Genomic DNA, 12,339 nt, shown 5'->3' on the forward strand with positions numbered 1-12,339 from the left:
TTATTAGATCAAAGTCGTAGTTAATGCAAATGAACGTAGTACCCTTTAGATAAAGTTCAAGCTTATTTTTTATAAGATTCAAATATGTTTTAATTTTCTCATATAAACAACTGAAGCAATTAAACGGACAAAGAATTGCGCTAACCCTTTTTTCAAAGATTAGTCGCTAAGTTTCTCTGGGTCAAATTGAAAAACAAATCCAGCCTCGCATAGATCTACAAAATTTGTGTTACACAAAATGCACAGAGAATATAAAATCTGCTAGGGTAAACGCAACCATGCTTTGTTTTATATATATTAGCAACTTAAGATAATTAACTGGGTAAATACCGAGATAGAACTAGCATCTATTAAGGATTGGCAACTAGCTCATTCAAAATATATATTACTTCATATCCTCAGCTCTAGAAAGACCCAATAAAGGCAAACAAAAAGAAAATAAAAATAAAAATAACACTAGGCAGAGATTCAAAGGAGAAATATCATACACCAAGGCAAAACTTGAAGCATTTTCTCATGTTTGTCCTACACTGAAGCAGTCACAGCATAACAGCTACCATTTTATCTCTTTCTCTTCCCAGCTGAACCACGAGCAGGCTTCTCCGCAGAGCCGGTGGCTTTTGATTTGCTTGCCAAAGTGGCCTTTTTCCCTTTTGGACCCCCTGAGTTTTTCAAATCGAGCTGCACCTGAATACCTAACAGAGGAAAGAAAAAAAGCTTTGAATTATAGGAAATAACCTACTATTTTCCTCTGCAGATATTTTCATAGCTTTTTTATATACTATATTTTTCCCATGTAATATACTTTCTGACCTGAGGTGCTTTGTTTCACTGTGAAAATATAATAAAGAAATAAATCTTGATGTAAAATATAAAAAAAAAAAAACCTTTTGATTTGTCACTCTGGAGGTCCAGCTTTGGTTTTGATTCACCAGAAATTAATTCATCTGGCAGAGAGAAAAGATTTTAATTATAAGCTTTCTACAAGAAAAATAAAATAAAATTTTCATTGGAGCATGAGTTTGAATTTGGTTTTCCTATATAGCATCCTCATCAGCAGCATATACCAAAACCCTCATGTTTGTGCTGACTTTGGACCCCACTTGACAGTACTAATTTGTATTATACAGAAAATCCAAGGAGTCCCTCATGCACAGAAAAGGTCTTATTTCATAATTAAAGGGAGATTAAAAGAAAAACCAGTCGTTGTTGTGATAGTTGGAATCAAGAGCAAAAATAAAAACATATTAAGAAAAGCTAATTGTTGAACTAATCCGATAAAGGGAACCAAAGAAATAAAATACCATCATTCTCAGCATCTGATGTATTCTCTTCTTCTTCACCTTCCGCCAATGCAGTTCCATTTTCTTCAGGAGTCTCTGTCTCAACTGGAGGCTCCAGTATGGCCGCGATGCGCTTTTTCGGGGCTTTCTTCACACCAGGTAGGGTGATCATATCTGCAGACCTTACCACTCGGGAGGTACTACCTTGTTTATATGCCTTGGTTAGTGCCGCCTTAACTGCTGGCTGTATACCTTCCATTGGATTGGGATGTCCCTAATAAGATGAAGATGAATATACATCATTAGGAAACTCAGTCACAAATACTACCTACTGTGTCCTGTTTCTGTTTGGTAATGACAACTCTTTTTTTCTTTTCTTTTTTATTAATTAATTACTTAATTATTATTTTTTTTCTCTTTTCAATGGCAAGGGGGTGGAGTGGGATGAGGGGTGCTCTTTTCTGCCAAGATGACAAAAGTTTTCAACAGCATATTACTGGCAGGAACAGTCCCGGTTGGATTTTCTTTCTTGGATAAAATAAATGCAGGCTAGAAAAAATCAGCATATTATACATGATGTAAAACATTAAAACATTTAAGTGAAGAGAAAATGAACAGACCTTAAGCTTGGATAGCTCAACAAGGGTGTCAAAGTCCTCCTGGCTTAAAGAGTAAGTATCCATCAATTCGACTACCTTCTGTACAGCTTCGTCCTTTTTCTCAGAGAGAGAGGGGGGAAGGTGGGAGGTGAAATTGTTAGCACAAGTAAATGCTCCATAACATCAGACCATTAAACATTAGCCGAAATAGAAGCCAAGTTAATTACAGCACATATTATCTAATCTAAAAGTTTCAATTGAGCTAAATCAGGAAAAACCTTGGGCAATGTACGTAGAGGATAGGTCAATTGTTTCAAGAGAAGAGTAAGGTAATCCAATCGCAAAGTTTCCCTGCATTTTAAAGTCTTCTAGTTAGGGTCTTATATGAAGAATTTATTTAGATTGCCAAATAGAAAAAAGAGAAAGAGTGTATTGTTCGTCATGGCAAAATGTAAAAACAAGTGTAGCATTCTTACCTGTCCAGATTAGTTTGCTGAGAGGCAAGAATATGGACATGTACATCTTCCAAAAGTCGCATGTTCTTACCCATAGTTGAGTTTTTTCCAAGCCACCCTCCAAATCTATTGAAATTACGTTCTCCCTGTTCAATCAAATAAACTGTTTCACAGTGTTTCAGAGAAGCACCAGAGAAGGAAAAAAAATCAGAACAAATGTAGTACCGGCTCAAGTGTTTCCCTATGACCGTGCATCAGTGCAGCCCTGGTTAGAAAGACAAAAAAGGTGCAAAGAAGAAGCATAAAATTTAGTATAGCAAATATTGAAAAAAAATATATTTTCTGACAGATGGAGCTCCATGCGCCAGACAGGTCAACAAATTATTGAGTTGAATTTGGTAAGTAAAGAAACTCACAAAGATGTACAAAAACAAAAGCAGCAACATGAAAAGACAAGTTTAAATACTGTTGCCCTGTAGGCTGCTATGGCTGGTATAGTATAATAATATCTGTATCAAAAAAAGTTGTTGATGCCAATACATAATCTACTTACGGCACAATGCTAGAAGCAAATGAAGAGGCTTGGGACAGCTGCCACTGACGGTATCGTCTGATTTGTACATTCACGATATCGCCATCTGATATTGACTCTGCAGCTTGGGCAAGTGCCTTCATTCTTTTCACCCCACTTTCATCCTTTCCAATGCTAACTGGCTTGTAGTTTATGTAGTTTTCCTGCCATTCAACAGTTACCTTATAAAGGTTTGTACAAGTTACCTTATATTTCTGTCATTCTACAGGTTTACCAACTGCAGAGGAATGACAGTAAGTAAAACAAACCTGAATAATAAGAGGAACTAAATCAGGATCGCTCATGCTATAATCAAGCCTCTCATCCATCCGCAGCTTGCCACCATTAAACCCAAACAACCTGAGAAATTAACAGACTAGTAAGAAGTAAGAATAAAGGTAATAGCTTGCACACATGATGTATGGATAGAAAAGAGAGGTTGAAGTACTTGTCAACAGCAGTGAATGGCGAAATATCTTCATCCTTGGCACTACTTTTGAGGCGCTCTCTTACATCATCATATTTAATTACTGACATCTGGAGGCTCATGTACTGCAACTGATTTATCGCCATTCGCATATCCCCATTCACTCTATCGGCAAGCTCCTCCAGTGCGACCTATTATTTACTCAAAATAACAATAATTGCAGTCAAGTAGAAACACACGACTAATAAATTAATAGTATATTCTATTAAATTTGGTTTCCTTAAATATTTTGTATATTTTCATTCAAAATTTAAATACATTTTCTTGCAAAAAATCAAGAGCTTGATCGTTGAAAATATAGTGTCTGTGCATACATAAATGAATTAACTATCCAGACTGATAAGTTTGCTCTTTATTGTACCTCATTAACTTGCAGACCTTCAGAATTTGCAATTAGCATCAGCCTTTTAGCCATCTGCCAGTAGGAAGGCACAAATCAGTAAAGAGAAAATAACAGTTTCCTAAATATTTCAGGTTATAATATGTTAATTGCTGATCCATTTAATTTCCAATATCATGGCATTCAAAACAGTTTTACAGGTCATGTCAATGACTGTAAGACAGTTAATATTATCAAATGCATTTGCACTAAATGTTGATTTGCCAACTTCTTATTTGCTAATAGACCCTATATGATATTTATCCTTAGTAACGTCGAAAAGAGCTAAAGGGTTAAGAGGAACATATCCTTCCATCTATCTTGGCATTCGTCTTTTTCTTTTTGTTGTGATATCTATGCAATGCCATAAAGGACAGCTTTTAAGAAGTATACAAAAACACCTTAGAAATAAAGACAGAAATATATGAAAAATAAAGAACCTGCTGTTTTGTGGGTTTCCTAAAGTTAAGTAGCATGCAATAGTTAACGAGGCTCTTCAGCTTCTGGCTATACCGGTCATTACAAATGCATATAATTGGGATTTTTGACATTTTAATGCTAGCAATTAGATCAGCAACACCGCCTCTGTCACCAGCTGACATGCCATCTACTTCGTCCATTATAAGTACTGACTTTGGATGCTTCGAACTGTTATATCATTTTAAAATCATTTTAGGAATAATCAAAGAGAGGAATACCAGCTTCTATATATAAGTACTGCAGTACACCATCATGACAAGGTTAAGCTTTAATTTTGGATTATGTTATTTGGCCACAACTTGATGTTTGAACCTGACAACAACAACTAAGCCTTTAGTCCCTAATTGGGGTAGGCTAGAAATGAAACACAATCGTAGTCACAAAGTCATGTATGGGTTTCATTTCATAAGAAAATCATTGGCTCGCCACGCCTATCACGGCCCTCCTCCCTCCTCCTTTATCCTGGCTTGGGACAGGTTGTGCAGATACTACACACACGGCTGAGCTGACTCCAATAGCATAAATCAAAGACTAACTAAGCAACCAACAATTACAAACAATAAAGAAAAAGAAAGAAAAAGAAAAAATAAAGAAAAATCAAATTGGTATCAACAAGTACAAACAATTTTCTCTTCATAATGCACCAAACTGATCATCCTAGAGCACTCAATACAGAAATAAACCTGTTAGTGCCATAGTTTAATGTGGAATTGCTGACAAGCTCTTTGATGGAATTTGAAGTGTTTCCACCAATGCCTTTCACAATCTTTGAATCTGCCTTGCCACGACTATCACTTGCATTAACCTACCATCAAACAATTACCAACCAAACAGTGTTCAAAATTGGTAGCTAAATATTGGTTTTCAATGTTTTATTTAAAAAATAGAGAAGGTGATTCTGATATCCCCCAAAATCTCCAATATTGCTTTTCACATATGGTATAATCCATTTGTACAAGACATGTTAAAAATGTCACACCAATTTTAATTACTATACAGTTATAATACCAACGTATAATAAAACAGTCTTGCAAAGAATGTGCAATTTTGCATAATTATATATTCTTTTGAAATAATAAAATTTGCATTAGTTATATTTCCGCTTCACCAGTTCTGCAACCGCTTCACCATTTCTGTAACAGTGATTAATAATTTATCTCATTAGCAGTATATGATGGTATTTTTAAAAGTACCTCAATAACTTGGAACCCAAGCATCTCACTAACGAGTTTAGCGCTGGTGCTTTTCCCGATACCAGGTGACCCGCTCATAAGTATAGCCTTTTTAGATCCACTATCTACTTGTTTTTTCCCTTTTCCTTTTTGGCCAGCATGCAGGAATTGATTGTCCCAACTCTTTAACCAATCCTGTAGTTGCTTCACCTATAAAATAGACATATTACTTTATATAATATGAATGATTAGCAACTAACAATAGAACTTTTTACCAATGCAAAAGTCCATAACTTGTCAAAGCTTGAAAGAATATCTCCGGTAAAGTATTATATCTATGCATGCCTTGCATCACCTTGTATACAATTACTATAACCAAAGAAATCAATCTAGGTTGTGATGGTGCTAAAGTTTGTGAGAATGATAGTCAAGGCAAATGATGAGACCTACCACTCATCCATATTATATAGACTACGTCAAACTAGTAAAATCACAAATGTTGTTAAAAAGATGAAAATAACATACAATAGACTGGTTCCCAATAATATCATTTGAGGCCTTTGGCTTATATTTGTCTGTCCATGTAAGCGAACTGGACACTCCAGTTTTGGCCTTCTTCTTATTAGGAGAGATGCTAGGTTTGGTGCTTTTTGGAGCTTCTTTTCCTTGCGTGGAGCTAATGGAATTATCTGATAAAGAAGACATCATCGTTAGACAAAGTATTCTATAGCAACTAATTCCTAGATAATAATCCAATAAAATCAAATTACCTCACAAATTGTTTCAACTCCAAATTTCATTACCTTCTGTTTCTTATTTCATTTCATATACATTTATTTTGCTTTTCTAGTTGAACTAGGTTGTAACAAACACTTCAATTTCTATTAACTCCACTAATCCTAGAAAATTTGAAAATTAAATGAAGCAATGCACTTCAAACAAATAGCTTTTAGGGGGATTCATTTATTATATATTTTAAAAGTAAGTATGCATACCTTTCTTCACTACTTTTACAGGGCTGCTCTTTGTTTGCACTTTTGCTACCTTTTCCGGCGACTTGCCCTTCTCATCTTGCTTTGTAGGTGCTTTGGAACCAGAAGGCTTTGATTTCAGGATCAAATCAAACAAACCATCTTCAGTCAAAAATGGGAGCCTAAGTAGAAACACAGAAGAGAAAACAAGGGTCAGCAATCCGTAATGTAATCTTCTGCACATTATTCAAAGTGTAATTATATTTGAAAATTTGTACCCTAGCTCTTTGGCCTTTTGAGACTTTCTTCCCCCAATGTCCTCATCACATAATAAGTAGCTCTGAAAAACAAAAGCCAGATTTAAACATTGAAGTTGCGAGCACAGCAAAAAAATAAATTAAATCTTATACAGATAGCAACGATAGCAATAATTATTCAGGAAATAGCCAGAGGTTTCTATTAAAAGAGGCTCTTAATGTAATATTTAGAAAATATAATTAAGATCGTACAGCAACTTTCTCTGGTGATTTAAGGTACTTTACAGGTTAAAAAAAGGAATGCGGGAGCTGGACAACATGTTTGGTTGTTTCCAAGAAATTGAAGGGTTGTATGTAAATTACCATTTCTACAAGAGAATACCAATTTCCCATTGTTTTATCTGGACGAGTAATAATAAAGATTATCATGGTCATGATTTACCGTCTTTTTGCTCACAGATCCAGTAACACGACCACCATGACGCTTAATCAGGTCCTCGGCTTCTTCTCGTTCCAAGCTAACAAGTAACAAATATAAAATAGCAATATAGCTTTAATGGAAATTTGAAAACAAATAATTAACTAGTAAATATTGAGTTCAATGTCGAAACCATAATATACACCTATCAAGAGTCCCAGAAATGACAAATGTCAGACCAGATAAGCACTCAGGGGTCCCTTCAGGTACTTCCTAAGAAAAAAAAGAAAAAGAAAATTGCAAATTCAGATATAGACAATTTGCTTCCTATACAGTATATACAGATCTGATAAACACCCATAGATTTTTCTGTGCTCCATTACACATTTTTTAGACTGCATACAACAAGCTCATAAAATCCTTCCTTAATTTAAAATACCCAATACAATTTTCTTAGTTAATATACCTCTAAATGTGGTGAGCATTTGGTAATAGGGGCATGGTCGATATGAACAGACCAAGCCACAAAAATAGTATATAATGTTGACATCCACACAAACATATACCACACTGGTACCATGTTAATGTAAAACCAGTATCAGGCCTGCAGCAACGAAATAACTGAGCATAATCTTCGAATAAGAAATTAAGTCTATAGTAAATATCAAAGCAAACAAATAGTCAATCGATAAATAAAACAATACCATACCTTCTCTCCTTTATGAGGCGGATCCTGCCTTTCACCAAAATTCATAAAACCACCTCTCCCACCACCTCGCCCTCTCCCTCCAGAGGCAGAGCCTGTACCCCTTTCCCCACTTCCTCTGCCCCTTCCAGCTCCTTTTGTGGGCAACTCCTCTTCCTCCAACTCATCTTTCACAGCAACTGACTTGCGGGCAACTGCAGTCCTGGACGCACCCTTTGACTTCTTCGCTGCAACTGGCTTCACAAAGTCATCATCCTCTTCTGTTTCTTCTTTAGGCTTTTTCTCTACATGGGGCTTCTTGGCTGGTGTAGGCTTGGGTTCTCCTTTTGTTTCAATTTGGGTTTTGCGCTTGGCAGGAGGTTTTTCATCTTTTGGCACCTCTTTAGAACGGGATGAGGCAAAGTACTTGCTTGTCTTTTTCCTGGCAGGAGTATCTTGAACCACAGGCACCTGTATAAAAATAGTTTTCAATTAGCTTTATCCTGCCTACGCATCCTTATAAATTAAGCAGGGTGTGAAAAACTGATGCATCACAATAAATGCATAATAACAAGCATAAATTGGTGAGTTATAAATTAAGCAGGTATTATAGTTACTTTGGTGAGTTATGATGCTCTATAAAACGCATAACACCGAGCATAAATTTTGGGCTTGAAGATAACAATTGAATTCCAGGTAGTATTTCGATTGAAATCGCTGACATAAACCGAAGAATATCCGTATATTCTTTGAAACAGGGATGATTAGACTAAGATACACCTAATTCCTGCCAACCAAATCCTTTGATGTTAAGAAGGAAAAACACATTTTTCAATAATGAGTAGAAATAAATATATAAAGAAAAAGTATATACAAATAGCACCAGTTTCTATTTCCTTACCCACATACAAGAAAGTTGACAGACCAAACTCAAACTAAACCTTAAAGAAAATAATGTAAATGAAAAACCAAATATAACCTACAAACGAACAAACAAACAAACTTGTACCGGTTTCTCTGGGAGAGCCAAAGTGGGTTTCTCTGAACTTGGGTTTGCCTCAGGCTTAGAAGCAGCAACATTGCCTTTATCATGCTGCTTAATGAACCACTTCCTTATATCAGATGCCTTCATTTCCATTCCATCAAAGAAAAAAGCAATGAGACACATTAGCTCAAGAAATAAGTAAAAAAAAATATAATAAAGGATATTTTGTACGTACACCCTGAGCAGCTAATTTTTCAAGAATAACCTCAAGATGAAGGGAATAGCCTTTTTATTATCTAACACACACAAGAGATCACTTATAGTTGAAAACAATCACTGTTCTTGTAAAATGAAAAAAATTAGAAAGAAACAAAAAAGGGTTTTGTTAGGGTATAAGTGTAGAAACTGAGTCCCTAGCATTTGATTAATAGTTCCTTCAATTTGGCAGGTTCTAACAAAAATGCACTAAATGAGAAACCAAACATGCTTCAAAGAGATTTCCATGCTATTACCATTGTACTAAAAACAATTTGTTCTTATGACCTCTACCAAACATGATATTTCGTATACGCCCCTCTACCAAATACACGAGACGTGTACAATTACTCGAAGAATATCAAAAGGGGTTTCAGAGGTCAACTCTTCGCAAAATCCAACTATTGTGAGGGGTACAACTGTACAAGTTAGAAACAAGAAAGAAAATATCAAAACTCACCATTTCGGAGAAGGGAGAACGACGGAGACAACGACGCGACGGTCAGATGCTGTTGTGTGTTTTGTGAGAGAGAGACAGTCGACTTGTTGCGCCTCGTGGCGAGAGAGAGAGAGAGAGAGGAGAGAAGGAAAGATTAAGCGCGAGAGAAGAAGAAATCATCTCTCATCGCTATGCTTGTTCCGATCAGACCCAAAACGGAGGGGTCCGAGGCTAGAGGAAGCTGGAAAAAAAATGGAGAAAAGGTCAGTGGAATTATGGACCATAGATCAATTAAATGAAACCATACAAGGAAGGAGAAAGGTTGCTTCAAGATCCGTGCTGGGTTTTAATCCAAAGGTCCAATCAATTCAGAATTTTAATATGGTTTCATTTAATTGATCTATGGTCTATTTTTTTTTATAAATTCGAGTCGAAGTTTCGTAAAATTTGATAATTAATTTTGTACGAATATTTCGTATGTTTATTTCTCAAATTTGAATTCGAATAATTCGTTCTCAATTTATATAATTATATATATTCAATTAAATCTCTAAAATTCCGGAATGAACTAGTTTTATAAATTTCATAATTTATTTATACGAATAACTTCGTATAATTATACTCTTATTTAGAATTCAATTATTTATTTATTCATACAAATCAAATTTTAATTTCTTTTCTAAATGGTTCAACGGAACTTGTAACAAATTTTTAAATTCACAAACTACTCGAATAATTACCATTAATTTATAGAATTTATACTTTAGATTCAAATTCTTAACTTAGCACACATTAAATTCATAGTTCGATTATATCTCGAAATTTTAGTTTCACTTTAAAATTAATCAGACACAAATCTGAAAGGTCGTTTAATTAACCAAAATTTTAAATTTGAGCGAAATTTTTAATTTAGCAAATTAATTCGTTCACCCAAATATATAGGTCCGGGCCTGGATTTTTTCCACGATTTCGAATTTAAATTCAAAGTTGTGGATTTTTTTCATGGTTCCGAATTTAAATTCCTGGCCGTGTATTTATTCCACGGTTCTGAATTTAAATTCGGGACCGTGGATTTTTTTTTCACGGTTTGGGTATTTTTAAAATTTTGGCTGAACCCTGGTTATTTTTATTAAAATATTTTAAAAAATGGGTAAATATAAAAATGTGAGACAACAGTCACTTGTTTGATCTTTTGTGGCAGCTAATTCTATTATTTCTGCATGATTAAAAAAAATAAGAAAAAATTAGTTATTTGCCATTTCAAAACCTTTAAATTTGAAAAATATCACCTCAAAATTAGAAATCATCATAATACCAATCTAAACTTAATTAATTTTTAATTTTATCACTCTAAATAATTAATTAATAAAATACCCTCATCCCATGAGCTATTCCTCTCGGGAAAGGTGTAGGTCCGATGCCCATCGGACCTAGTTTAGTTCCGATGGACAGATCTACCATCTAATTTGCTTCCAGATTTGTGTGCACGAATATTAAAACAGATACAAAAGTTCTGGCGCGAATCCTAAAGTCAATCTGACGGTGAGTGAACCCGTTGAAACCAAAGTAGGTCTGATGCCCATCGGACCTACTCTGTTTCCATTCCTCTCCATCGGACTCCCATGGGCGATCGCACAGTCTGGCCAGATGGAGCTTAATTTATATTAGGGGTAGACTGAATCCCCAGCTGGCCATCCCCTCGCTTCGTCTCTGTAGTACCAGATGGAGCTTAATTTGCATATTACAAATTTTCTGGTTTAGATTGCTTCCTTGTGCACCGTGCCCAATTGAAGAGACCTATGTTGCATGGATACGGATACAGTGATACAGTAATTTTCAAAAATCTAGGATACGATATGCCCATTATACATATTATTTCTTATTATTTTATTATTGTATTTTGATAATTATAATTAAAATTAAATTTGTACAAAATAATAAAGACTAAATCTAAGTATAGATTAAATACCATAGATACTAGCATATAACACGTGATACTTTGGTGTGATGGTTAGAGCTTTTGTCCCCTACTTGAGACTTCCCAAGTTCAACCGGTTCACAGGCGCGGTTCACGAGAGCGCAGGTGCGGCTCACGGTTCAGACATATCCCTGGGTTCACAAGCGCTATATCCAGCAGTTTCAAAGGAGTATCGGCGACCGTATCGACTGAGTAAAAATACGCCAGCTGGCGTATCGGAGCCGTATCGGGTGCGTATCCGTGTTCGATACGCCCCTGATACGGGTACAGGACCTAAAGAGGTGTATCGGGGTAACATTTGAAGAGACTAAACACCAATTATTTTATTTAAAAAGGAAAAGCCTCGCTGATCAGTCTGGTATTCACAATCCTTATTTCTAATATTGTTTGAGAGGTGATTTATTTTGGTTATTTTCCTTTAACAGGTTTGGGTGCAGACTTATGGTGGCCTAATTTATTGGATATATAAACTACCCAACTGAAATAAACCTAGAAATGAATCAAGAAGAGGATCGGGAGAAGCGTTTGTTTGATAGCCTTGGTGTCACATTAGCTAATGTGGAAGATGTCGAGAGGAAAATAGTGTCTGAGGTAAAACCCTTCTTTTGAGCAGAAGGGATAAATTCTGTCTGATTCTTGGTGTCATTTTAATTTTGTACCTTGTGCAGAACCAAACAGTACTTTTCTAATAGAAAGTTCAACGCTACATGAAGAGAGTTGGAGAAGAAGAGTCTATGAAAGAGTATTTTAGTTATTAATTATTTAGAATGGTAAAATTAACAATTAACTAAGTTTAGAGTGGCATTATGATGATTTTCAATTTTGGAGTGACATTTTTCAAATTTGAAAGTTTTGGAGTAACAAATAACCAATTTTCTCAAAAAAATTAAGTTGAATCGGACTCGATGAATCCTATTCAAGCCTC

General features: G+C 35.3%; 1 protein-coding gene across 3 annotated transcripts; it reads right to left on the reverse strand.

Annotated features, from left to right (window-relative positions):
- Positions 1-212: 212 nt before the first annotated feature.
- On the reverse strand, positions 213-9,599 carry LOC144566074 (replication factor C subunit 1-like). 3 transcript variants are annotated; one of them, XM_078315941.1, is made up of 22 exons: positions 9,458-9,599; positions 8,767-8,883; positions 7,782-8,228; positions 7,278-7,345; positions 7,097-7,172; positions 6,676-6,737; positions 6,422-6,579; positions 5,952-6,115; positions 5,448-5,636; positions 4,938-5,059; positions 4,215-4,422; positions 3,757-3,810; positions 3,357-3,526; positions 3,178-3,268; positions 2,891-3,072; positions 2,563-2,602; positions 2,359-2,483; positions 2,161-2,233; positions 1,904-1,996; positions 1,305-1,557; positions 888-947; positions 213-695 (listed from the first exon to the last, which is right to left on the reverse strand). In XM_078315941.1, exons 1-22 carry the CDS (start codon positions 9,458-9,460, stop codon positions 562-564), a joined length of 2,889 nt encoding a protein of 962 aa, XP_078172067.1. In that variant the 5' UTR covers positions 9,461-9,599; the 3' UTR covers positions 213-561. The 3 variants fall into 3 exon arrangements, with proteins under 3 accessions (XP_078172067.1, XP_078172066.1, XP_078172068.1); XM_078315940.1 differs by lacking the exon at positions 9,458-9,599 and having other exon boundaries at positions 8,767-9,014; XM_078315942.1 differs by lacking the exon at positions 9,458-9,599 and having other exon boundaries at positions 7,782-8,199; positions 8,767-8,943.
- Between the last annotated feature and the right edge of the window lie 2,740 nt (positions 9,600-12,339).

The sequence above is a fragment of the Carex rostrata genome, chromosome 15, assembly GCF_964058835.1.
Source record: "Carex rostrata chromosome 15, lpCarRost1.2, whole genome shotgun sequence".
NCBI lineage: Eukaryota > Viridiplantae > Streptophyta > Magnoliopsida > Poales > Cyperaceae > Carex > Carex rostrata.

Coding starts and splice junctions, on each gene's coding strand:
- LOC144566074 (XM_078315940.1), bottom strand. CDS start 8,925: ATGTGTCTCATTGCTTTTTTCTTTGATGGAATGGAAATGAAGGCATCT. Junction 3,527..3,756: donor AAGGTCTGCAAGTTAATGAG/GTACAATAAAGA, acceptor AGTAAATAATAG/GTCGCACTGGAGGAGCTTGC. Junction 1,997..2,160: donor CTCTACGTACATTGCCCAAG/GTTTTTCCTGAT, acceptor TCTGAGAAAAAG/GACGAAGCTGTACAGAAGGT.